Consider the following 27,426-nt stretch of genomic DNA (forward strand, 5'->3'; position numbering starts at 1 on the left):
TTTTTTTTTTAAATAACAAGTAATCACTGGCATCTACTTTTTGAATCCCAGAGAAAATAAACTGCAATTCTTTTTACTTAAAAACAAATAAGACTCCAAACTACAACAAAAAATTGCAGTTTGAAAAAAGTTGGTATGAGTTATATTCAGAATATATGATTTGGAATATTACTAAAAAATTCTCATTAGTATTTTATATTACAATATCTTACCAGCATATATATAAAACTAGTGCATTATTTTTGTCTTGGTATATTGCTGAGGATATGCAACTTTGTTTCAGTGACAGTACTTATTGAACTTTTCAGTTCTTTAACTTCCAATTTTAAGTGGCAAAAGAGGATAGAGTGTCTTTGTGTTTTTTTTTTTTTTAAGAACTGTGAGATTTTTGAATCCATGTTAGAAATAACTCTCAAAAGGAAACATATTTTCTATATCTAAAACTTCTTCATTAGTGTAACTTGAATTTACAGTTGTTGACAGTGACAGATTAGATAACCTACAAATGCTGCTTCTTTGTTTTCTATTTACTTTCCAACTGTGCAAAATGTATTGCCTTTTTACTACTTGTTGTCTCTTGACGATATCTTTTAAAATTTCGTTTTTAAACTCCACAAGCTCATATATCATTTTTTACCTTCTTATCACTTTTGCTTTTCACTGTCTGGTTTGTCCTTCATTGGCTTGGCCTTCCAATACTGTACCTCGTGCTTTTGAAGGCTACAGAAACTTGAGGAAAGCAGTCAAGAAGAAAGAAGGTTGGAATATTTCCCAGGTTTTTAATTAATTGTAATTTCAATTAAGTGGTTGTCATACATGAAAAGAAGTTGGGTAGATTCATAAGTACCTCAAAAGTAGGTCCTTCAGCTTTTCAGAATTCTGTCCTGTTTTGGCTTTCAGCAAGTGCCAAGGAGGAAACTTCTGTTGTGGAGCTGAGGTTGACTTTGGGATTGCAAGCAGTTGTGGGATGGTGGTGCCTTTGGGAGTCGCTATAGAATTAAGTAGATTTCTTTCTTGCATGACCTGTGTGGGATGAAGGGCAGGAGGAAAGTTTTGTAGCTCATATAATAGGAAATGTATAGCAGGCAATATACCACCGTAATAATTTTGGCATGTGACCTTCATACCTCAGTTAAGTCTGCTCACAATCCCTTTGATTTTTTTGAAATCGCATTACTGAAGCCTTGACCATTCTTTCAGTTCAATTTCAGCCAAGGTAATAGATGGAGAGCAGTTACTTTAAAGGCTCTATGACTAAAAAGAGAAATACACTGTCCTTAAAAACTAAAGTAAAGGAGCTTTTATTTTTCAGCTGTCTACTTTGATTCAAAAAATCCACACTGGATTCATGTAGGATGATGACATGAATCTGCAGATCAGTAGTATACCTGTGAAGCAGTCTGGGTCTGTGTGGAGGAGCTGCTGGGTCTCCTTCCTCCTGTCTTCTCCCGTTTATTAGGCAGAACACAAGTTCTCTGTAGTGGCGAGCTCTGTACTGTGTGCAGGAGAAGGGAACCTGGGAACTTCTCTTGATCTGTATGAAGATTGGAGCTAAGATCTATTAACGTTTAAGCTTATTAGTCAACATGAAACAGAGCATGTTGTGGGTTGAGTGAGATGAGAATCTGTGGAAATGAGATTGCAAAGCTCAGTGTTTTTTGTCCAGCATTTGCTTTCTGGACAATTCTGGGTAGATTTTTTACTTCCAGCCTCCAGTCTGCTGCATGGATTCAGCGGATCCACATGAATGCCCTCTGCCTTGCTCATCGTCAGCTGCAGCTGGATTCAGTTTCACTGGTGATGAGTAGGGCAGAAGGAACCATCTAGCACTGTAACCAGTACTCTTTAGAATAGAGCTCCGTCTTAAAAGTGACTTTTAAATTTGAGTAGTTTCTCAAATCCGTTGAACGTGTCTTGTCACCGCACTGAGGACTGGATTTGTCAGTTAGGTCTCTCAATGCTCCCCTTCCTCTTGTGTCTACCCCTGTTCTATCACAATTTCCTGGCTATTGGGGATTGTTTGGGTTTTGCATATGTAATTCTAGAGGGACTGATATTTGGTCCATGACAATTTGCAGAGTGCCATCAATTTTTGAATTTTAACATTTGTATGTGGCATCTCAGCTCTGCACTTTAAAAAACAATAATAATAACAATAAAAATTGATGAGACTTCATTACAATTACAGTTCACAGTTCAGGTCCTTTAAAGAGGAAAGAATATAAAGGTACTTAGCATTTAAATAAATTTTGAACCATACTCTGAAAAACAGAAGCATGGAAATATACTGAAATGCAATGTTGATTGTTGGGAAAAGTTTCTTTTTGAGATGCAATCCTGTTGCAAAAATTCAGTATTTCTCAACTCTTTTTGTTGTTGTATCAATCAACGCCTATTTTGAGCATTCCCTTGATGTCCAAGTAGATAACTGATCCAAAGAGTAGGTGTGGTACTATAGGTTAGGAAATTTTCTCTTAGGGTTTATGCATAAGATTTCAGACAATCGTAGGCATGTTAGACTCTGTTATAGATTGAGAGTGTAGTAATGTCTATACATGTATATTGCACCTGCACACAATGTTCTTTCCTTGTTTAGTAAAAGCTATTTTGGGTACACTGCAACTTCCATGCAAAAAGAATACTTCCGCAGTTTACAAAGATTTGTATTTTGATTGTTCCAGCTGTGCAATATGGACTAAAACAATGTGATACTCATTAATATTGTGTAAGCTAAGATTAAGAGTGATTAAACATTATTTTATTCTGTGTGGGAATTTGGAAGTTGTGTTTTACCCATGCCCAACATCTATACTTTTGTATGCACTTTTTTTTTCGTCTTTATTTGAAATTACAACTTACTGGTTTGGGGGATGGGAAGCACTTGCCATTTCAGTTTGTGAATATTTTGTGTATGTGCCTCTTCTGCTAGTGTTAAAGATGACAACACAGATAATGAGCAAGAGAAGAGAGATGAAAAAGGCCCTTCGGAGAGAGAGAATAATGAATTGGAAGCAGTAAGTATTTATAAGTACTTGTGTTGATTTATTTATTCTCTGTGTACAGATTTACAAGGTTATAGAAAGAAAATTAGGAATGAGTCAGGTGAATATTGTTGCTTCCCAGTGATAGTAGGAAGCAAATGGGAGATGGAGTAGCGTGGGTGTGTTTTAATGTCTTTCTCCTCTATGTTTTGTAGGAGGAAATTCAGGAAGTAAGTGATCATGAGGATGAAGAAGAGGAAGATGACGAGGATGAAGATGACATGGAAGTTGTTGAAAGCTCAGATGAGTCAGATTCTGACTCTGATGAAAAAGGTGATGTCAGTGCAATATTTTGTAGAATTTTTGGTACAGATGCTATCTGTAATTCTTTTTGTTGTTGTTGTTTATGATTTTTTGGGGCAAGCCAGATAGCATGTTGTCAACCCACTATTAATAATGCTCTGTGGATTGTATGTCCAGGGAATTCTTTGTTGCCTGTGATGCTAAAACATATAATCTACATCTGATTAAGCGTCCCCATACTGGCTTTAAAACTGAACAGAAGCCATCAGGTGCTTGACAACACATTTTTTCTTTAGTTAGAATATCTGAAGTGAAAGGCTTAAGTATTTGGTTATTTTTATGAGTCTGGACTAGTCACCAAAGTGACAGCTCCCATTTGGCTAATTTGGGCATGGGTAAAATTTAATTTTGAAATGCTGGGAGTCCATCAGCCTTCCTAATTTTGCAGAGGTTGTGTCTATTTATGTAGAAGCATCAACAGCTGCTGTACTTGTGGCATGCAAATTAGTATAGCTAGAGTGAGAGATAGCATTACCATCAATTCACTCATGTGAGTTGGGCCAAATGGGCAAAGCAAGTCTGTTAATTGCTTCCTGTTTGAGAGTCACAAGCAATTAGCAGCATTTGCAGAACCTAAAATAAATAAATAAATAAATAAATCTGGAGCACATAATCTTAAACCAAAAAAAGGATCCAACTCATCAAAGAAATTAATTAAACTTTTATAAACCTTGCAGTTGGGTTAATCCTTTTTCCTTACTTTTCCCTCTGACTAGTCTCAATCCCTTCCTCATTCCACTTAACATGAATGGGGCAGCTACTCTCTTCTTAGGATTTTGGTAATATTTTTTTTTCAAGAGCTAGAGAAGGGAAAGTCTCCCATTGGAGTCCTGGCAACAGCCAGACTTTCATTCATAAGCCCAGCAGGTTATAAAATCAAAGTTGTTCTCCAGCCCTGAAGTGACTCAGGTCTCACAGTCTGTGTAACTTTTGTATGGGGAAAGAGAGATTGCTGATGGTGAGTTTTAATTGTAAAGAATTAAAACATTTGGGCAACTAAGTTTCAGTGAGAGAGATCTTTTCCTCCCTGTTTCTCAGTTTTATCATGGAGAATGTTTAAGGAGGAAACTTTGTCATGAATTTCAGTAATGGTTTCACTTGCTTCATTGTGTTTCGTTTAGAATTTTCGTATGTACAACGACACGTCAGGAAATGACCTTAACATTGCAGGGGGAATCCATATTTATGTGGTCACTGTTCTGTTAACAGAAGTCTTAATTATCCATATCTTTTTATTTCAGAAAATTATCAAGCTGACTTGGCTAATATCACCTGTGAAATAGCCATTAAGCAGAAACTGATAGATGAGCTAGAAAACAGCCAGCGGAGACTGCAAACACTGAAAAAACAATATGAAGAGAAACTAATGATGCTACAACATAAGATTCGAGACACTCAGCTTGAAAGAGATCAGGTTCTTCAAAATTTGGGTAAGAAGTAAAAATTATTTAAATCTAAATGGTAAGATCTCCAGGTTGAGTTGTTTGCTACTTTCCTTGCCTCTTTTTGCAAACATAAGCACTTGCAGAAAACAGAAACAGGTTTGTACCCAAAATGCTAGTGAGTCATACTTATTTCATTCTAGTTTCTACCAGAATTGAGAGAGAGATTTTTTTCAAAAAAACTACTGCTACTGACAGTTATTTGATTTTACTTGAATGAGCATTTTCAATTTTCTAGGAACTCTCTTTTTTTTTTAACATAGTTCTTAAGACAGTACATGAATTAAAAGTTTGTTTTAGCGCCAACCTCCCCCTTTCCTTTGGCTTGCCTAGAATAAGAATGAGAATCAAAGCGGCCTTGCAGAGATGTTTTACTGACTACCACATATTTAAATAGAGTTGTGTTAAGATGAAAAATTATTGGTGGCATTAATTGAGCCACAAATAAATTGAAGTTTGGGAGAGTACTGGGGGAAGTTTTTTTGTTGTTGTTGTTGGTTTGTTTCTATTATTTCTTTTTAAAAATATACTATATGTGCTTTATCATAGTTACTCTGTATGCTTTTGCTGTTCCCTTGTTCTTCCTTAGACCTTTCCTTTTGCTCAGCATCAGACTGTGGTTATTAGGCCTGATGTCTCTAGGGACCTGGTTTGACTGTTCTTGTGATCTTGTGCACGTGAACAAGCATGTGTGTATCTGTGTCTTCAGGTATTTGGATATTTATTGCCCAGTGCAAAGAAATCAGAAGGAAAGTAGTAATATTTGATCCCTTACCCAGGAAGGCATAAAAGATAAAGATCTTGAAACAGTGCAGGTGACAGGAGCTAGATACAAAGGACATTTTTCAAGCATATTGTGAAAAATGCTAAAAGCAGAGGAAAGAGTCTTCTGCTGTGGCTGGCAAAATGAAAATATTGTAAACAAAAGCAGACTAAGAATTCCCTTTTGTTCTAGGTTCTGTAGAGACCTATTCAGAAGAAAAGGCAAAAAAAATCAAGTCAGAATATGAAAAGAAACTCCAAGCCATGAATAAAGAACTGCAGAGACTTCAAACAGCTCAAAAGGAACATGCACGATTGCTTAAAAATCAGTCTCAATATGAAAAGCAACTGAAGAAATTGCAGCAGGAGGTGACAGAGATGAAGAAAACTAAGGTATATTTCAGTATATTTAAGTGTCTTACAATGAGTGTTTGTTCACTGGAAAATGGGTTGAGATCGTCTCTGCGTTTATCCCCTGGATAATTCTGTTCTTGCTGTCAGCTGCTCAAAAGACCGAAAACAGAAAAGATTTGACGACTGTGCTATTCCTATGTGTGCACATGTGTGTGGGGAGTCCTTTTAGGTTTAATGAACAGATATTACTGCATCAAACGTGGAGAAGCTTGTGCTGCTTATTACCTGTTATTCAGCACTGAGTGAAAAAGACACATTAGATGGAGAAGGGAAATTGCTAAAAGCATGTAATATACTGGAAGATGGTAGTTTGGAGGAAAAAAAACTCTTTACGTAGTGGGGGATGGGAATAGCACTTCAGTGCAAACAGCTTATCTAAGTGATGACTTCTTCACAGGTTCGCTTGATGAAACAAATGAAAGAAGAGCAGGAGAAAGCTAGAATGACTGAATCTAGAAGAAATAGAGAAATTGCACAACTTAAAAAGGAGCAACGCAAACGAGAGGTGATTTAACAGATAGAGAACTTTCATTTGGAATAAGTAGCTATCATTAAGATGTGCATCCATTAGCAAGCATGTGCCCTGTGTAAATGTATTTACTGAGGCAGGCATGTACCTGTATACTTTTGCCAGTCAAAATGCTCATAATTTGGTTTGACTTATGTGATAACTCAGTTCCCAGCTTCAAGCGATACGTGCAACAGAAAACTGAAGACTTGCTGAATATGTACATCAGTGTTATTTTATTAGTGAAACTTTGCAAAACTGTTGCTACCACCTTATTTGCATGTGTGTTGTTTTTGAAAGATAATAACTATAGTGAAAAACCTACTGTCATTCTGTCCTAGAAAGAACAAGAAACCATTGTGACAACCATTCATGTCACAATATTTTTGCAAATTTACATTAGTGTATAAAGGTTGTCTTTTTTTTTTCTTTAATACAGTAATTCCTTGTGGCAGATAGTGGAGAGAACATAATGTGTTGCTTTTATTTTTTCCACAGCACCAGCTCAAGCTTCTGGAAGCTCAGAAGAGAAATCAAGAAGTAATCTTACGTCGCAAAACTGAAGAGGTACTGTGGTAAAACAGTAACACATCTTTGAAAGCAGAACAATATTGTATTGCTGCAACTTAGAATGGAGTTTCAGGGTAATTGTGTCTTTTCGCTCTGTTTCAGGTCACAGCCCTTCGTCGGCAAGTAAGGCCTCTGTCTGATAAAGTGGCAGGAAAAGTAAGTCGAAAGCTGAGCCTGCCTGAGCATCCTATTCAGGAACCAAGTTCTAGCTCATCAGTTGAGCACGATGGCTCCAGAACAGCAGCACAGCAGAAGATGAGAATCCCTGTTGCAAGGGTTCAAGCATTATCTGTAACTGCAACAAATGGAACAGGGTAAGGACTAAAACTCTTCAGTACGCTTCTTAAAAGAACTGAAAATTGCATGAGCTTTATAGCAGATATTCACGCTAATGGTACGTATTGAAGTGGTTGGTATTTTTCAAACTGCTGTCATGTCATGCTCATAAAACAGTCATTTTACCATTACCAAATATAATTTCCATTTTGTGGGCTTAAGTAAGCGTGGAATAATTTAAAATGACATTAAAGGATAAAGTGTATTAAGATGCACAAAAATTTCAAAATCCAGTTAATCTGTTTCAAAGAAATGTCCTTGTGGATCCAAGGCCCGTAATGTTCTTATTTTCAACAGTAATCCTGTTGTAAAACCCAGTGTAATATATTACCTTTACTGATGGGCTTCCACTGCAGCTTGAAGCACATTTCCTTGTTAAACAGGGAATTATTATTAGGTGGCACTGAATTTCAGTGGTGCATCATACAAGATGCCACAGTGCTGATACATTTTTTTTTACAAATGCTATAAATTTAAGTGTAGTAGAGTTCAGTGCAGGGTGCACATAGGTGTCTGGCGCAATGACAAACTGCAGGAAATTCTGCAAGAAATTTAAGTTGTTCATGAAAAATATTCTGGCCTGATAGTTTCCCCATTCAAACCTGGACTATTTTAGACTTAGCTGTATGTTTCTCTTGAATTTAAAACAGAAAGAAATATCAGCGGAAAGCAGTGACAACCAGAGTTTACTCCTCAAAGGCAGCCAGGATGAAGTGGCAGTTACTTGAACGCAGAGTGACTGATATCATTATGCAGAGGATGACCATTTCCAATATGGAGGCAGATATGAACAGGTTACTTACGGTGGGTGACCCACTATGTACTATTGGCTATGTGGTCGTATTAAATAAAGAGTAGTTTATTTACATTTGTTGTAAATGTGTTGCTATGATGGTGTCATAGGCAAAGTGACTTGGAATCCCTTGCAGTCAATGAAGAAGCTTTTAACTCCAGTAAGCATTTGGAGATGGGCTTTCTGTGCTCAGTAAGGAATAACAACACATTAATGGGATCATGTGTAAATATGTTAAAATATTTACCTGTAGAATTTCTTTCTTCACTTAGAAATAATGATGTGTTAATTAAATTTTAAGAAGAAAAAGAAAACAAAATAAGGGCACTGAAGTGCTCTAAGTGTTTACTAATTTTTATGTCATATTATGTCTTTGGGGAAAATAGCAACGCGAAGAGCTTACAAAAAGAAGAGAGAAACTTTCAAAGAAAAGGGAAAAGCTCATCAAGGACGGGGGTGTCAGTGAAGCAGATAGAAATGTCCAAAACATAAATGAAGAGATGGAATCACTAACTGCAAATATAGACTACATTAATGACAGCATTTCTGACTGCCAAGCAAACATTATGCAAATGGAAGAAGCGAAGGTAGGTCAAATATTAATTGAAATAATAGAAAGACGGAAAAGAAGAACAACTGTGTTAGCCTTGAAAACGTTCTTGTTTAGAAACACATTTTGTTTTGGTTGTATAATTATGGAACCAGGAACTGCAAATTGGTGAAGAATTAACTGACATCTGAAATGAAGGGTGTAAATGCAACTGGACCTTCAGATCTGAGTTTGTGTAACCATAGTGCAAGTTAATATGCAAGGCATTTAAACATTGAAACTGATGCTTTCTATGCTGCTGGTGTCAAATTAATATAATTCTTGGGACCAAAAGTTACCAGCTTGTATCATCCTCCTGCAGCTGTTGATACGCTTCTACTCCCTTGTGATGTTTTCATATGCTTTAAATATACATAAGTAGTTTTGTATGTTAGCATTTATGTAAATTACTTTCATTACATATTGCCTTTTGGTATATTTCCAATGGTGGAACAATAGCTTTCTGTAACTAAGGAGGCTTTTCAGTTGAAGTTGCTTGTTTAGGATTGACTTCAGATAGACAGCTTCCCTTATTAAGTTACTATTATGATTGATGTAGAAACTTGAATATTGGCTAAAGCAGTGAAATGTGAAAATTTGTAATGTGCATCGTAACATACGTGATCCAGCAGGAAGAAGCCACCAGATACAGTCTCTGAGATCCCTCAGTGTGTGGTAATATGAAGTCTGAACTGTAAGACTTACCAGTAATTTTACATAGCAGTATTTGAGTTCTCCCTCTGTCACCTTGGGCTAGTTTGTGCGTTAAAGCATGCTATATAGCCAGTAGCTTTTACTGATTTATTTGCATCAGGATTTCTTGATTTTTGGACAGCGTGGTGGAAGGTTACAGGACTTTATACTGCCAGTAGAATAGTGAACACAAAAGACTTCTTAATTCCTAAGGGTACTGGAGTGCTTAATACTGACTGAGAATAATCAGAAGAAAAATAATGAAAAGACTAGGGGGAGAAGTCTTCAAATACACAAAGGGGGCAGAGACTAAAGAAATAAATTTCTTTCTGTATCCACTGTGAATAGCTTAGAAAGGAAGCGTATGAGTTACAGGTTAGTAAGAGTTTTCTAACAGGAAAGAAATGGAAGAATTGGAAGGCTGCAGAATCTGTACAATGGAGTATTTTGGGGGATAGTTTGGAAAAAAAGACTATCGGGCATGGTTTAGAGGAAGCCAAGGGAATAATTGGGTGATGTTGGAGCGTTCTCACTGTTTCTATTTTTTATTAAGTAAAAAATGATTAAATACTTACAAAAATGCATTTTTTTCTCTGACTACCTGACTCTTTTATTGGTGCACTTGTAGGAAGAGGGAGAGACCTTGGATGTAACAGCGGTGATTAATGCTTGCACTTTGACAGAAGCTCGATATTTGCTTGATCACTTCCTCACGATGGGTATCAATAAGGTAATGTAGCAAGCGAAATGTGCGTGTGTGTCAGGACTACGCCATGTATCAGGAGCAGAGCTGTGCTGACATAAAGGCTGGCTAACTTGAATTTACACCTGTGGAAAGTAAGCCAGACAGAGCAAAGTGGATCAGCGCTACTGAGTCATGCTGGTTCTCAGTGTGGAGACCCTTGAGATCTATCGTCCCTTTCAACCCATTTGGTGTTTTTCTAATCCCCGGAAGAGGCCACTTCATTCTACAAAAATATAGCACTGTTAAAAGAGCTACATGAGGTAATTAGCAATCAAATAAATAACGTATTTCCATGTTTTCCAACAAGCTCCTAATAAATGCTCAGGATGTTCTCTTTAAAGACTGGATCAGCTCAGCGACTTTCTTAAGGATGTAAGCCTTTTTAAAAAATTTGTTTTAAGGTAGGATAATATAATGTTGCATGGCACACTTTGATCAGACTTCTGCTTTTGAGTAGAGCAAGATGGGCTTTTCTTAAAGCTTTGGGAAATAATACTTTCAAAATGAGTAATTGGCAGTTTATAACTATGTGCACACATGTATCACATGCTCTTGCAGCTGCTTTTCTTGGTGTTCAGAGGCCACGCTCAATGACACTGAGCTGAGTGAAAGATTTCTAGGCTATTGAAATGAACTTCGAGTCAGGCCCACTGACTAATTTTCTGTTCCATTTTTGCGTTCTTGATTCACTACTGTGGTGACTAAGGTAGTCTAAAAAGTTTGAGAACAAAACAACAAACGTGAGAAGAAAATTCCCATAATCACATTGGCTTCTGCAAAATTTGTTTTATCAGCCCTTAGGTGGGTTGAGTGCATACCTGATTCCTTGCAACAGAGTTAGTGTATGAGAGAGGAGTCTCTGACTTTCTCTGTTAACAATTTCTCCTTTCAATTAACGGCAAAACGTTCCATTATGTGAAGGTCTTTCTTGTAAAATTGATCATGCACGCTTTCTGTTTTATTGTTTCCGCATGCAAAATGAGTCTATTGAAACATGCCTATTGTTTTAGTTTGGATAAAATAAGAATCAAATATTTGTCCATAGTACTATACTTTCTTAATTGATAGTCCTTGATCATCTTCTATCCTGCAAGCATTTCAGAAGACGCTTTCTATCTTCATCTTTCCAATTCTCTTCTATTTGGGAAGTCTTTCCTCTAAATTTCCTTGGCTACACTTTCTTCAGCTAAAAAAGCCCCACTAAACCATGGGTCTAGGGAATTTCCCTTAAAATGGATTCTCTCTTAAGTTAGGCTGAGAGATCTTCCAGCAAAAGCTGAATGTTCAGTGAGTAATTCTGTAGGAAAGATTACTGTTCTGATTTTTCTTTATTACAGTATCACAGGTAATAGATGAAAAAATAATAAAGAAAGGGGTACTATAGTGATTTGTGAAAAAATGAAGGTGTTAATTTTTGTGTGCTTGCTGGTCTTGAATAAGCACAAGAAATCTATGAATTGTACTTGGGATTCATATCCAATTTAGCCTCTGAATGCATATTCAGAAGGAAGAGTCTGAGGATCACAAGTTAAAAGAATGCTAAACCAGTTACTTAAAAAAAGTTTGACTTTTAGTTGACATCTGAACTTTAGGATGTGGGAGAAAGGTTGCATGTTGTTTGTATTCGTAGTTTTAAAAACTTTTTGGCAATTCTTATTTTCTAAACAAGGGTGTTGTGATGAAATATCATTGGTTTTTTGTTTGGTTTTGTTTTGTTTTCTTTCCTAGGGTCTCCAAGCAGCTCAGAAAGAAGCTCAGATTAAAGTTCTTGAGGGGCGTCTTAAGCAGACCGAAATCACTAGCGCTACTCAAAACCAACTGCTGTTTCACATGCTGAAAGAGAAAGCTGAGTTAAATCCTGAACTTGATGCTTTGCTGGGTCATGCTTTGCAAGGTAATTTTGTCATCTTATATTCTGAGCCGTCAGCTGCATGTCATGTTTGCCTTTCATGCATGCTGTACTGGGCATTCTAGGCTGTTTCTTTTCTGAATAGATGCTGTATTTTAACATATTAAATTTAAACTCTATTTCACAATTGATGTACATGCATGTCATTTTTAAGTATATCCACTCAGCAGTGAAATGTAGGAAATAAGCTTTTTATTATTGAGACCTTTAAAATTCAAATAATCTGTCTGTTATTTTTATAAAAGATTGCATTTACAATTCGATGTGTTTTTGACATTTGAATGTGAAATTCTAAACATATAATCCTGTTCAATCACCATACGTTAGTGATTTTGAAAGTGGCATTGTATGTCTCTTACGGCATCTATTCTACTTCTCGTGAGATGATATTAAGAAAAAATATAGAGTACATTTGGGTACTTATGTTTTATTTCTATTTATAAATGGATATGTTTTGATTGGAGTGTTGCTTTTGTTTCCTTGTTGCTGTTATTACACAGACCTAGATAGCATACCGCTGGGTAAGTATGTTTAGCTTTCTGTGTACTGTACAGCTGCATGAGTTACTAATTCATTCATGTTCACTAACTGGTGCGTCTTAGAATTTGTGAGTGTGTGAAGTTTGCATGAACTGTTCTGTAAACGTACTCCTTATCATGAGCTTACAGAGCATTCCTCCTTTCTGAAACCCCCTATAGCATCACATTAGGTTTGGTAGACAAGTGAACACAGAAAGCAGAGCTGTATTTCAAATTTATGACTTACTGTCTGTGAAGCTGTATGTTCGGACTATGTAAGGCTATTTAATGCTATGTTACCACTATAGTTGTGATAAATTCCACCTTTTTTCTGAAAAAAAAAAGTTCTTAATGCAGTTCATTTTTAACCTTTTGCAGATAGTTTATTTCATAATGTAAATATTTTACAGTGTGTAGATTTTATCTCACTTTTTTTCAATTGGGTTTAGTTACTGACTTCACTAACTTTTGAGGAGATTAATCTTTTTTTGTTGTTGCTTCTAAATTATTCCCAAGAAGATGACATGCACTTTCTCAGCTCCTGTGCTCGTAGTCATAAATTTGGCTATGTTTGAAACCTGAAAGAAATATTCCTGATGTCAGTTTGTTTTGTGTCATCCTGTGTTACTTCCAATCCCATTAAGCTGTCCTGTGCTAGTCTGCATAGGCATCTGAAACATTTCATATGTCCAAGACTGTCTTAAAGTGTATAGATCATCACCTGGTATAAGCCAGTGAGAACAATTACAGCTTTGCCAGTGTCTTGACAGGTGGCACCTTCTGATGATCTGTGTTAGAGCATGTTGCTGCATTTTGCTAGTATTTCCTCAGAAACATCAGTGGTTATTAGTATTGTAGTTAGTCAAAAATAGTCCCTTTATTGCGTGTGTTTGTGTGTGTGCATTCACCCCTGTTGGTGTGAGAGCAGTGCTTCTCCAGCCAGGATGTTAGCACTGCATTTTCTTTTAGCTCTGGACAGGCTTTTCACTTGTTAACAGCATCTGGAGCACTCTTTTGAAAAGACTTTTGTTAAATGCATTGAAACAGTAGCTCTACTGTGAAAATTTTTGTAGAGTATATACCATTAAAGAAGCTTTTTAACACTTTGCTAGCATGAACTGAGGCTTTTAAAACACTTAAGCCACTCAGGACTGCGTTAACACCTTTTAGGAAGGAAACTTCACTGGATGTACCTTAAACTGAATACACCATACTAACCTCAGTCCACACTGAAATCCACACTGTTGATAGTCTGTGTTTTGTAGATCACTAGTGGGTAAACCTTTTTGGGCTGCAGTGAGTTCAGACGCCATTGAAGTGAGGCTTTGAGGCTGCGACTGATGACTGGGGCTCTTGTGCAGGGGCTCCCTGGTAATCAGACATGATTCCCAAGGGTGGAAGTGAGTGTGGCAGAGACAAATTTCAACAGCTCAGGGGCAAGACCCACTCAGCCCCATCCCTAACAGGGTAGTTGCACCTTCAGGGTGCTGATCATCAGCTGGTTGTGAACTTCTCCCTTGATGCCTTCTTTCAGCTCTGCGATCTGTAAATTCTTAGCCATTTGAACAGAACTGGCTTGAAGAAGTTCAGGTGTTCCCCAGTGTAGTTGCATACCTGTGTTCAAATGGAGCCTGAAGAAGAGGTTTCGATCTGCAGATGAACTGCATCACAGGCTCAGATTTTTACCCACAGAACGGGCTTTTTATGCACACCTACCTTGGGTGCAGATGTAACACGACCACGAAGTGAAACACTGCTGGAGTGACTCCTTCCTGAAGCAGTGGGAGCTGCTTCTCCTTCCCACCTGTGACAGCCGGACATTCCTGGTTGTGGCTTGCAGCCATGCGTGTGCAGATCTTGAAAGAGCGGGTTAAAAGTTGTCTCCGCTGGATTAAATGTGCTGGTGTGGCACATTTCAGTACTGGCACTGTTCAGGTGTCTCTACATGAGGACGAAGACCTCATCGTGAAGCCATCAGCAAAGCTCTGCACTGGTCTTAGATCACTGATTATCAGTAGTTCTGTCTCCTTCATCCTCACAAGCAGTACTGCCTTTTGCTAACTTTGTTGTTCCTTTCATCTCCTCTTGCTGAGGACTTCTTGCAGAATCTTGCTCTTCTGTCTCTTTGCATTTCTTTTTGTTGTTTTCGTGCACTGGTTTTTACCTGGGGGCTTCCCACAGTCTTCCTGTGATGAATTGCAGATAAACCCAAGGAAACAATTACTACAACACGTCAGGTCATGTGAGTGTAAGCCCACAGGTAAAATCCCATCTTTTGTGGCAATCCCATGCTTTCTGCTTTTGCAAGTAACATCAAAGTTGATCACAGGCCCTTTATGAGAAGTGCATGAGGTAACATCATCACAGTAATTAAATAAAATGCATTTATTTTACTGTCGCTGCTTTGATGCCTTGCTAGGGGGAACAATACCCCAGTTCTTACCTGCAGAAGATACACAATAATAACATATACAGAAAGGATTTAATGTGGGCTCAAACCCAGGATGGAACAACAACAAAAAACAACTGTTGTATTAGTTTTAACAGTGTAACCCTGAGTACCTCTGAAATGCATTGTTGGAGCTGGTATTAGATTGATGTATGTTTTAGGCTTTTTCAGGAAACATTTTTAGATTTAGTGTACACAAGAAGGCAGCATTTTCCCTTTCATTATTTCTTCTGAGAATTCAGCTGGAGATTATATATTTTTTCTGCCTTTCTCCAAAGCATGAACTTGCATTTAAAATATATGCATGGACAAACCTGTGTTGATATGGGTACCAAATATATTAATGCTGTGTGTTACAAACGGTACCTGCTTTCTGGCAGAAATAAGTAAATAACCTTAGAGCATCTCTAACAATGAAGAAGAGATTTAGTGGAATGTCATCAGAATGTTATTTAATCCATACGATTTCATGTGTGTGTTCAAAAATAAGGGACCTGCAGGAATTTAATACCCATATCCTTAAGCTATACTTAGATTTATCACTAGGATAACATGCAAGTAAAGGATTTTTTCTCCTGGCAGTTTGGAATTCATTGTACATATGCCCTGGACTGGTTGTCTTAGCCTGATGTTTTGCATGCAGACATGCTAATCTGATGTTTGATAGTGTAACAGTGTGTGCCATGCATGCTGGTTTTGTCTTTTGTGCACAGGCTTGAATATCCATTTTACCTCAGGAGCGTTTCTACTGAACAGCTTCTTTTCACAATTGCCTTCAATACAATTAATACTTTTAGAAGCAGGTCTATAGTATTAAATGGTGGCATCATCCTGTTTTGAAACGTATATGCTTACATACTAACAAAGTGCTTGCTCCTTGTCAGGCTGATGCTGCCATTCTGTATAAGCTGGAGCTGAGCCTCAGCTCACTAGCTAGATAAAAATGCATTTTATTATTTTTTTTCATTTTAACAGATTTGATTCTGTCTTGGAGCAGGATGATCACAAAAAGGAAGTGGAACAAGCATCCTTGCTGTCCATTGACTAGCATCTTCTTTTCCATGTCTTGCAGTTAATCTACTTTGCTTTTCTTCTTTCTGTCTTCCAGATCTCCTTCTACAATTTCTATTTCTCTGTCAACCGTGTTGCTCTACTACAATACAGGACCACATCTGGCACTATATGCCAAGGTGTATGATTTCCTTAAGCTGTGTGAAAGAACTTAGGAAAATTTATGAATGAAAAATTCAAAAATGAAAATAAATTAGGGAAAAAAAAAACACAGGAAAAGTCAATGAGAAATGACTGGCAAATAGGGATTTGCAAAATCTCTTGACTACCTTTCATATGCCGTTTGTCTACATTCAACATTATCTGAAATGTTGTGTATAGTACTTAAAGCCTGGATATCCTGTTGTAGATTCACAGGCTAATGTTATTCTTTTGGTGATTTTCTAGAAAATTTGGAAGATAGTACTGACGAGGATGCCCCATTGCATAGTCCTGGGACAGAAGGAAGGTGAGCAATCTTTGTTAACTGGATCTGGTTCTAGAAAAAACGCTGTCACTTCCTCTTTTTGTAACACATTATGTACCCATTAGAAGATACCTGTGAAGAGGTTTCATTCCACATTGCCTACCAATTCCCTAGGAAGAAGGATGAAATAAAAAATACACATTCTAAAAAGATACAGCTGTTTTCTTTCTAATTGTGCTGTAATTTCTTTTAGTTCATTGTCTTCAGATCTTTTGAAGCTTTGTGGTGAAGTCAAACCCAAAAGCAAGGTAGGCTGTACAATAATAATAATAATAATTTATACTTTAGTGGCAGCTTCTGGGGGATGCTATTGCATTGCTCTAGAGACATTAATGAGTGAAGACTTACAGAAGGTGAACTGAAGTACTGTTCATGTGATTCACTTGTAATGTGCTTTTGCTTAATACTCCCCTCTGAGAAGCAATGATAAAAATGCATTGTCTTTCAATATCTTGTGGCTGAATTTTTACAGTTTAAGAAGAGATTTTCTTCAATTACTAGCACTCCAAACTGGAGTAGATTTGTAGTTTAGTATTACTGAGGCTACAGTTTAACGCCAGGGGAATTGGAAATATGGTTTCTTTTTTTTTTTTTTAAATTATTTTGTCATAATTATTTGCTTCTATGGTCATAGGAGTGTAAAGGATGTTTATAAGCAAATAGAAATTTGTCCTTCAGATTCTTAATTAAAGTTGGCATTGGAGGTGTATATCCAGGTTGGCTGCAGTTTAATATTAACAGGAGTGGGAACTGGAAACGTGTACTGTTTGTGATTTGCTTCTGTGGTCACAGGAGCATAAAGCAAATTTGTAAAGTAAGTAGAAGTCTATATTCTTTGCTTTGCACTGCAGTCGACTTTAGAGGAACATATCTAGGTTGGTGTTGCATTACTGATAGCGTCCCTTGGCTTCATGGCTCTTTGGGTAGGTAAACTGAATTACTTTGATCTGAAAATGTTGGTATCAAGTAAACATGTAATTTTTGTAAGGGCTGTGTTTAGGCTAGACCTTTTTCTTCCCCAGTGGCCTTTCTTTCCTTGAGGAATTGATCTAAATTTCACAGCAGCAGCTTAAACACGTAAAATGTATGGTGAGCTTTCCAAAAATGACCATGTTGCATAAAGCTTGGCACCTTTCTGAGGTTCTCTGCTGTTTTCCAACTGTTCGAATGCTGAGTGAATCTTAATTCGTCTTGGCTTGAATTACTTCTGAACTGATATAAACTAAGTAGCAGATGTTTTTACATCATAAGAAGCATCAGCGTAAGAAGTTACTCCAATATTATTGTAGTTATTTAAATTCATATTTTGCTTTATTCCTCTGCTTTATAACATTTCATTTAGTTAAACCTTAGGAGAATAACATTGCACTCTTGTAGTATTGATAGGCACTTGTAACTGGTTTCCAAGGATATCCTTTCAAACAGTTGTCAAATCAATGTTTCATGCTGTTGAACTTGACTTGCCTCCTCTGAAATCATCGCGAAGGGTACAGGTGAGCTCCTTGGTTTAGTTTCCAAAGGTAGTTGCCAAGTGATTTGAGGGGGATGCTGATTACCAGCTAATTATAATCTTAAACGTAGCATTCTTGACACATCCTAAGAAATGTTTAAGTTGCAACTTGCTTTCTGTTTGTCTGCAGGCCCGCCGGAGGACCACTACCCAGATGGAATTGCTATACGCAGATAGCAGCGATTTAGTCTCTGACACTAGTGCTGCAGACTCCACTTTGCCTGGCCCTCTTGCATCTGCTGCAGAAACCCAAGAAAGTGGGGTGACTGCTGACACAAATGATACTGCTGCTAGGGACAGGGAGTTTATTCCCCCACCATCTGGCTTACCTTCTAAGATAGGCAGCATGTAAGTTTGGCCATGCTGTACTAATTATTCTTCGCTTCTTAGAAGTGCATGTTGCCAGTTTCTTGTAATCTGTTATTTTAACTTTACAAGGGAGGTTGATCTACTCAAGCTTACTAAATACTGACAAAGCCCTTCCTCCTTTTTCTGCCATCGCCACTCTAAAAGGTAGAAATGCTCTGTTATAAGTAATGTGTTTCCAAACTTCTATTAAGTTGTTCTGTCATAGTGAGATTATTGTAGCCTTGTTTCTAAATAGTGAGAAAAATCCACCTCGTACCTTGGATATTTTGTTTTACTAGTGCTTTGGGAAATTCACATTCTAGGGAGATAGCAGGAAGTCTGCTTAGAACAGCAGAGTTTAAGAAACAAACAAACAAAAAACAACAAAGCAGCAACAATAAAAACTTTAAATAATATAATGTGGTAATAGTATCTGTGTGTGGTCCTAACTGTCAGGGAAAATCTTCCTGTGAGACATTTTGTGTGGACCGTGCTTAAACTGAAGAAGTCTATACATTAATGGAGTATCCAAGTGTAAAGTTGAAACAAACATGTTAAAATCCTAAACTAAAAACTTTATTTTTGTCTTTTTACTCTGGGGCCAAGAGGCCTCTCTTGTGCACTCTAGTATGTGCTTTTTTTCATTTGTTCTTGCTGTTTTTTTATAACTACCAATATCACTGCTGGTTATCAGCCGTTCACTGCTAGAGACCATTTTCTTGACTTTTTTTTTTTAAGGTACTAGCTTCTATATTCTGCAAACTCATGCGTAAACTGAATGCACTTGCCATATTCAACTATATGGAAAAACTGTGTCCCATACCTATCTTCCCGTTACAGATGCTGGAATTAGGCATCTTTCACTATCCATCTGTCCTATTTGCATAATGATTTTACAGCAATCTCCATCTAATGTACACTTGCAATTTGTATTATTTCTACTGTGTATTTCTAGCATGTGCTTGAGGTGGCAAACATGAACAGTAAAACACTACTGACAGCAATTATTAACCCATGCTGATGGCTTCAGTGCATTTTACAAGTTGAGTCTGCTTGAAAATAATGCTCTTGGGGGGTTAAGACAGGTGAAGAAACCCACTTGTTTCAGCAGTTAGTGTGAGATCACTAGGGACTCTTGAAGCTTCAAGATTTAAAACATCAAGTGTTATGGCCTGGCATCCAAGACTCAGGTAATACCAACTTTTGCCTCACTCCATCTGCTAGAATGCATCCATTTGTGTAAGTGAGCTTGCACAAGGCAAAATGGATCTCTTCTAAAAACTGTATTCTGTGAGCATTATACAGTGTGCTGCAGTGAATCGATTCAGCCAGCAGCAGGCCTCACTTATTTTGATTTGCTATTGTTCATGTTTTGGCAGATAAATGATCAAAAATGGCCACAATCAGTCTGTAGTGATGTCCTCACTGTAACATGAAGGCTTTTTTCATAACTAAAGCTCAGTCTACTTTCTACAGTAGTGCTGTTTTTGCTGGTCACTGGTTGTTGTTGACAAAAGGTTGTCTTTGTGAGCCATCCGGCCTTCCTATTTGAGCCTGTAGTGCTTGTTATCTGTTGTAAAGAACTGCATTCTTCTGAGGCAGAGTGTCATCTTACCTGTAATAAACATCATCTCCCTTGTGCCTCTTATGTGGCATTCAGGGATGTGGAATTAGTAACGGTGATCGAAAATATGCGTTCTCTGGAAGTAACAGGTAGTAATTTTATGCTTAGGTGCAAAGTTAGGTGTCTGCATATGCATGAACTCTGCTGTGGAAACCCTTCAGTTTTCTCAGTTCTGTGGTGATTCAGAGAGGAACCAAAATGTGCATGGACAACACTGAGTCCAGCAGCCACTTTGGTTGGAATTCTGCTTATAGGGACAGCCAGTGCTGTTGTCCTTTGAGACTCCCACCTCAGCTCCAGCAGAGCATGGTGGTTTCCCGTCGGTCTTGTGTTACATTTGCCAGCTCTGATCAGGTGTCTGTGATATCCTGGGAAATCTAAAGGGACACTGGAAACCTGTAATTAGGTGTGTGTCTTGTGCTTTTACATTCAGGTTATCAATAGGATGCACCTGTGGTGTTTGTTTAAATCTATGTTTATTCCACGAAGACTACACTTTTATACTACCTGCATTTCCAGGGTTTCAGAAAGGATTCATTATATAATCATGCTTTTTACACCTTCTTCTGAGCTCCATCACTGCGGAGCCAGAGATGGAACACTCAAGGGGCAGGTAGAGAGTAAGCAGGAAGGAGCTGGCTCCGTGTCTGACTTGGAAGCCACTGGTGTGAGTCAGAGGAGCTTGGGCTCTGGTTTCTGGTGTGGTTTATTTAACCTGCTAGCTGCACAGTAGGGATATAGGCAATCTAGGCAGTGGAAACTAAAGCTCAAGTTTGTTATCCTTGTTGAAAAATCTAGCTATTGGGCTGATCATAGGACTTGCCTTGTGACCCCAGGATTTCTGCATTCCTAAATACATACCTCTACAGCATAAAAAGAGGGAGAGTGTGTGTCCTGTTCCCCCTCTTTTTATATGTTCTTTGCAGAGTATGCCTAGAGATACGTGACCCTGCAGGGAAAGAGGTGCTCTGGTGTTGAGTGAATTGAACCCACCTTCCCTTCATGTTTGTGCTCTTTAACCACTACACTTTTGTGCAGAACTATAGAAGTTATTGCTTCTGCTCCTCCTTCTGTATTTTGAAGACCCTGTTTATTTGCAGTTAGGGGGACTGTAAGGGTCTGCACACAACTCCTGGCACTAGGCCCTACAGGTAGGACCTTCACCTTTGTATGGGAGCTTGTGTTCAGCATACATGTGATCACTTGGGACAGTTTGGTCAAGTAGCTGTTCTTAGTTGTGCTCTCCGTTTTCACAGTCACAGAATGGTTTGGGTTGGAAGGGACCTTAAAGATTACCCAATTCCAACCCCCTGCCATGGGCAGGGATGCCTCCACATGACCAGGTTGGCCAAAGCCCCATCCAGCCTGGCCTTGAACACCTCCAGGGATAGGGCATCCACAGCTTCTCTGGGCAACCTGGTCCAATGCCTCTCCACCCTCATTGTGAAGAATTCCTTCCTTATATCTAATTTGAACCTACCCTCTTTTAGTTAAAAACCACTGCCCCTCGCCCTGTCACTACACCCCCTGACAAAGAGTCCCTCCCCAGCTTTACTGCAGGCCCCCTTTAGGCACTGGAAGGCCGCTGTAAGGTCTCCCTGGAGCCTTCTCTTCTCCAGGCTGAACAACCCCAGCTCTCTCAGCCTCTCTTCATAGCAGAGGTGCTCCAGCTCTCTGGTCATCTTTGTGGCCTTCCTTCGGACCTGCTCTAGCAGGTCCATGTCTTTCTTGCGCTGGAGCCCAGAACTGAACACAGTGCTCACATGGGGGGTCATGAGAGCTGAGAAGAGGAGGGGAATCACCTCCTTCAACCTGCTTCTTTTGATGCAGCCCAGGGTACGGTTGGCTTTCTGGGCTGCCACGCACGCTGCTGGCTGATGCTAAATCATGTTATTTTTGCCCACCGGTCCTCAGATGGGGTTTGTGTAACACTGACTTCCTCTCAAGGGAAACCAGCAGAGCATTTCTTGTGTGGAGAAATTGCAGATATGTAGATCCAGACTCTGTAGAGCTCTGAGACTGAATGCTAATAACTGTGTCAAGCCAGTGCCTGCCCACTGGGTGTAGTCTGCTTAGTAAAGTTGTCTGACACAAAAGCACTTTGAGAATTGCTTTCTCGCTTTTAGAGCATTTCTGGTCTTGCTGGTTGTTTCTGATAGAAACAACCTCTAAACACACACACACAAAAAGCATAAACCAAAGCACACATGGCTTTTCTGTTTGTATAGCTAGCAAGGAACAGGAATTGAGAAAAGTGGAGATCATCTGGATTACCAGTAAAATGATGGTGCTTGAATGTCAACATCAGTATTGCACTCTTGATCATTTGTTATTTGTATTGGGAAGTAAAAAGTTGGTATAAAGACCACAGTGACTGTGAACTGGAATTATTTTGTAGAAAGAGCTAGAGAGACAAAGGAGGGATGGAGAGCAAAGAAGAAGAGAAGCAGTGTCATAATATTCAAGCTGTCAGTGGAAGATACTTTCTCACATCCCAGTTGTGAATTTGGTATCAGAACGGGAATATGTTAGTGAATGTTTTAATTCATCTGCAAGAGCCATTGTGATTTCTTTTCTTCATATCCGTAAGTGGTCTATTGTAGATGAAATTTGTGGAATAAGAAATTCTAGATCTTAGACTTTGAGTCTTCTTTGTGGTCTTAATTTGAGGCACATCCTCCAGCTACTGTATTTATTTTAGTCAACCTCTTTTATTATTGAATTAGTAGATCTACTGTGTGTTTTCAGTATGTGTCTCTTGATATGTTGATGAACTATGGAAGTTAATACATTTGGTATATTTTAATAATGTGAGAAAAAAAAAATCTGGTAGTCTCAAGAGATGAAATAATAATACATTAAGTACTTCTGAGTGAAAAAATGACAGTTAATGTGGGAAAAGCAACTTTGACAAAGGCCTGTAAAGTAAGATAATGATTCCTCTTGATTCAGTTCCAGACAGCCATCTTTGTCGGAGAAGAAGATACCTGAACCTTCACCTTTAGCCAAGAGAAAAGTCTATGACAAAACAATGGAAAAGACAAAGGCAAAAGAACAAAAACTGTAAGATTCCTTTATTTTCTCTGAAATAATTTAAACCGTGGGTATATCTTCTTGAAAAATAAATCTGTATTTTCTGTTTCTTTAATTTTCGGACAGTTGTTTTTATTGTTGGCAATGAAATTATTATTGCTCAACTGCTGTGTGTGTATTTTTATTTTTTTTATTCCCCCCAAGTAATTTTGTACACACAAATAACTCTGGACCAGAGCTCTGAAAATGTCCTTTGGAGCATTTGCAAATTTTTAAAATTATTATTATTAAATAGCAATCATCAATTTCTCTAAGAAACTGCAGTTATATAAGAACTTCATTTCACATACTTGATTTTTCTGCTTGGAGCTTCTGCTTTTATCAAGCAAATTTTGAACATTTTGCCACCTTGCAGTCTGAAGCAGTTGTAGTCTTAAGTTTTGTTAACCTTCTCTGGGAAACATCTGTAGCCATCATCATAATTTTATTTATTTGCTTAAGAAAAGAGGATCTAACATTTGAGGCATGTTGCATTTAACATCTCTAATCATTCACAGCCTGTTAAAGAAGATGTTCTTTTTTTCTTGTAGCTCAGATTCTGGAACCCCAGAGGCTAGTCTGTCACCTCCTACTTCCCCACCAAGCCGGCCCCGTAATGAAATGAATGTTTTTAGTCGTCTTACTGTTTCTCAGGGAAACACATCAGTTCAGCAGGATAAGTAAGTCACAGAGGGAAGCCTCAGCCCCCGAACAGGGACTTGGCAAAGTGCATTCAAGTTACCAGTGTAGTATCTGTTAGATATTTTGCCTTTCTCCTGCAAGACAGGAGGAGACATTTCTCCTGCGTTCATGTATCTTTCAAATAAAATACTTAAAAACCTACATGAAACTGCTGTAAAAATTCAAGGAAAACAATTTCCTGCTGAACCTTGTTTCCTGTATTCTAGGCTATGTTTGGTACTTGTAGTTTTAAAGCCTTAAACTGTGACAGAAAAGAACTGTAGAATTTTTAGATATATGTGTATTTGTGTGTGTGCTTACACTTGAAAGTAGAATTAGGCTAACAACGTAGGAAATTGTGCTTTTGACAGTTTTTCAGTTATTCCAGTTCAGAGCACTGTCACAATAGCACCCTGGAGGGCAGGATGTTGAAATGGCTAGAATGCAGTTGTTTAGAGATTATCCAAATTATTGAACAGGCTCACAACAGGAGGTGATCTGGAGGAGCAGATGATATCAACACCTCATTTAGAAGTAGAGCTCAGTTTCCTGGCATGTTAGGCATCTGTTTCTGTAGGAGTTTGTCCAAATTGCAGCCGCCTTGGGTTGAACAGAATTTTTATTGCAGGTTTCAGTACTGATAATAGTGCCATGCAGCACTTATGAACTGCAACTGAAACTTGGAATAAACCTCTGGTTCAGACTATAGCAAGATGAGAAATAGGTCTCTTTCCACTTTTTTTTTTTTTTAAATAAAAATTTTGTTTTCTTTCAGTCTGCAGGGTTACCACATACCAAGCAGTAGCTTGCAATGCTTGCAATAATTTAACAGTGCTTGTAACTTCTTTATCTTTGATATGTCATCTCACTGCTAACTCCCACTTAACCTTTTTCATTTTCTTTGCACTGGCTTTGAAATCAAAAGGAAGCTGCTGGATCTGTTCAATTTGAGTTAGAAATGAAGGGTGTCTTATGACATACTGAAAACATTCATGTCTCGGGGGAACTTTTTCTTCTTGTGTGTTCTCTTGTTTGTTTTTTTTATTTTTTAAAACTCTTCTTGAAAAGGAGAGGTGAAGGACTTTGAAGTAAGGATAATTTCCAAATTGCAGTTCCTTTTTCAGTGGGCTATCAATGTTTAATATTTATATTTTCCAGATTAACATTTTACATCTTTTTTTCTATACTTAACAGGCATTGGTGTTAAAAATGATTTTTCCTTTTCATATTTTCAATAAGCATTATGTTCCAAAGGTTAAAGTTCGAATCCATCTTCTCCTTTTGCTTTACCTTTACTTTTGTAAGAAAATATTGGGGAAATAAAAAATGACTTAGCAGGCGTTACTCAGTTTCTTGGTTTGAGGCAGTCTACCAATGTAACTCACTGCCAAGAGAGCCGTTTAATGATTTTTTTTCCCTAATATTATCATGGATTTAAGGTATACCCTGAGCAATGCTACATACTGTGTATGAATTTGCATTGCTTTTCTGGACTGGCCATGCTGTTGTTTGTTCTTCTAATATGGAGGCTTTACTTTGCTGCTGATACCTATATTCTTTCTCCTCACAATTCCACCACTGTTGGTTGTAGGTCTGATGAAAGTGATTCCTCTCTGTCGGAGGTACACAGGTATTCTCTCTTTCTCTTTTCTTTTTTCCTGGCATCTCTCAGTGAAGTTATTCCAGTTCTTAGGAAATTTCATTTTGCATTTCATTTAGATGCATGAATTTTCCTGATACTTATGCACTGTATAATTTTTGCTTTTGCCAGAAATTTAAAAATCTGAAATTCTGGTCAAGCATGTGTCCCCACCCCCCCCATTTTTTAGGGCTTTGTTTATCATTGTTGAGCATGTCAGTTTGGTGGTTGTTTTTTTTTCTTTTTTTTTTTTTTTTTAATGAAATAGGGTGTACACCTTTCCCTAGACATACTCTCTCTTTGTTTTCTTTGAAAAAGAGCAAATATTTTCTCACTTTTTTGAAGCTCGTCTTTTTTTTTTTCCCTTGTTCAGTTGTACGCTTAGGTCACTAAAAAATTAAATTCTTCTGTAAATAAAAACAAATAGTTTCTACCATGTCTTTTTGACAGGATGCATAGTGGTTCAAGAGATGAAAGAAATGTCCCTAGTCGTGTTTCCAAGCAGTGGCTTAGGCTGTTGGCACTCAGTGAAAAAATTTAGCAAGAAAAGGGCAGTTAAAAGATTAATAATAATGCGTCGGTGGCTTTGTCTAGTCATTGTAGCAAGCATAGCATGTTTTGTCTGTAGATTTCAAAGCACAGCATACAGGTAGATAAATAGCTCTGGGACATGTATTTTACAGGGCTTGTCAAGGGAATGAGTGGGTGAGAGCAGCAGTAGGAGTAATTCGCAGTCTACAGGCAGCGTGATCCACTGGAGAATATTACAGAGAAAAAACGTTAGTTCTGTGTAGCATTAGAAAACAAAGCGCAGACATCTAAAATAATAATAATAAAGTAAACTGTCTATTTCTGTATTCTTGAAAACACTATAAATAAGGTGCAGATTGAAAGATGAAAGTATTATTCAAAGTGAGGAAGTTATGAATTACGTAGAATAGAATCATAAAATCATCATTTCTAACACCGTACCAGATAAACCAGGCCACCAAGTTGGCTCATATCAGTAAAGACCTCTTCCTTCTTGTAGCAGTTTTCTGCTGGGCAATATTTTGGAATTTTTACAGTTTCCCAAACCTGATGGTTTTTATGAGGTAGGGCTTAGTGGCTATTTCTCGTAATTATGAACTTAATCCCTAGAAAGGTGTGGCTGTGAGTCTTGTCTGTGAGCTGGTCAGGTCACAGCATTGTGTTGCATGTTTGTGGGCATTATCTAACACGGAAACAGGGTAGGCTTTTCTACACTTCACAGGTAAAGGGAAGTACGTGTGCACTGTGCATGCAGTTGTATGCATGGGATTTTAGACTACTACTTATTTTATGAAGATTAGTGTGACTTTATGTATTTATTTTTCAGGCTGGGTTACAATCTTTTTGGTACCACCTCAGAGTTAGCTACACGTACCCTGGAAAGATTCCTCCGGAGTGCCTGTAGTCTCACTGCGCACCCTTATAGCCATTTAAGTTTGGTGTTGTGTACAGGCTAGGGACCTTCCTCAGGCACATGAGTTAGTAGCAGTTCTCCAAGCTCGCCCGTAGAGGGTAGCTGATGTGAAATTGTTCCCGGAATTACTTCTTTGGAATGTTTCTCTTTGGAATTGGCTGTGTACGTTACCTTCACTACATTTTTCAGATGTGCTATTTGGACTAAGCTGTCTTTCTGCAATTTGCAGTCTTGTGGTTGGTCCTCTGAATCCAGGAGCTTTATGCATCTTGGCTCTTTCAGCATCTTGCAGGTTTTCCCATGTACTCGACACTCAGCATCCTGTCTCTTTTTGTTTCTTGTTTGTTTTAGTTTCTGATTTCCTTTATTTAGCCCAGAGTTCACACTTGTTAAAGCTAAGTAGTAAAAATCCTTGCATAGTTTATAAAAGGCATTCAGCTGTTCTGTCCTCGCATGTAAAAAAATGAAATTAACTTTTCCCCTACATATAAGTAAATTA

General features: G+C 38.0%; 1 protein-coding gene across 8 annotated transcripts in view; it reads left to right on the plus strand.

Annotated features, from left to right (window-relative positions):
* The window catches only part of KIF21A (kinesin family member 21A), a 90,117-nt gene that overhangs the window by 49,559 nt on the left and 13,132 nt on the right, over positions 1 to 27,426 (plus strand). The window contains exons 12-30 of one of the 8 annotated variants that reach the window (XM_048068474.2): positions 720 to 758; positions 2,930 to 3,014; positions 3,197 to 3,314; positions 4,586 to 4,774; positions 5,742 to 5,941; positions 6,360 to 6,467; positions 6,969 to 7,037; positions 7,143 to 7,354; positions 8,027 to 8,180; positions 8,556 to 8,756; positions 10,080 to 10,181; positions 11,925 to 12,090; positions 12,606 to 12,626; positions 16,531 to 16,591; positions 16,803 to 16,857; positions 18,250 to 18,467; positions 23,044 to 23,154; positions 23,715 to 23,843; positions 25,436 to 25,474. In XM_048068474.2, the coding sequence (XP_047924431.2) occupies positions 720 to 758; positions 2,930 to 3,014; positions 3,197 to 3,314; positions 4,586 to 4,774; positions 5,742 to 5,941; positions 6,360 to 6,467; positions 6,969 to 7,037; positions 7,143 to 7,354; positions 8,027 to 8,180; positions 8,556 to 8,756; positions 10,080 to 10,181; positions 11,925 to 12,090; positions 12,606 to 12,626; positions 16,531 to 16,591; positions 16,803 to 16,857; positions 18,250 to 18,467; positions 23,044 to 23,154; positions 23,715 to 23,843; positions 25,436 to 25,474 (2,277 nt within the window). The remainder of the gene's footprint in view (positions 1 to 719; positions 759 to 2,929; positions 3,015 to 3,196; positions 3,315 to 4,585; positions 4,775 to 5,741; positions 5,942 to 6,359; positions 6,468 to 6,968; positions 7,038 to 7,142; positions 7,355 to 8,026; positions 8,181 to 8,555; positions 8,757 to 10,079; positions 10,182 to 11,924; positions 12,091 to 12,605; positions 12,627 to 16,530; positions 16,592 to 16,802; positions 16,858 to 18,249; positions 18,468 to 23,043; positions 23,155 to 23,714; positions 23,844 to 25,435; positions 25,475 to 27,426) is intronic. The other 7 variants (XM_048068477.2, XM_048068481.2, XM_048068482.2 and 4 more) reach the window with 7 other exon arrangements.

Source organism: Anser cygnoides, chromosome 1 (assembly GCF_040182565.1).
Source record: "Anser cygnoides isolate HZ-2024a breed goose chromosome 1, Taihu_goose_T2T_genome, whole genome shotgun sequence".
In the NCBI taxonomy this organism is placed as follows: Eukaryota; Metazoa; Chordata; class Aves; order Anseriformes; family Anatidae; genus Anser; species Anser cygnoides.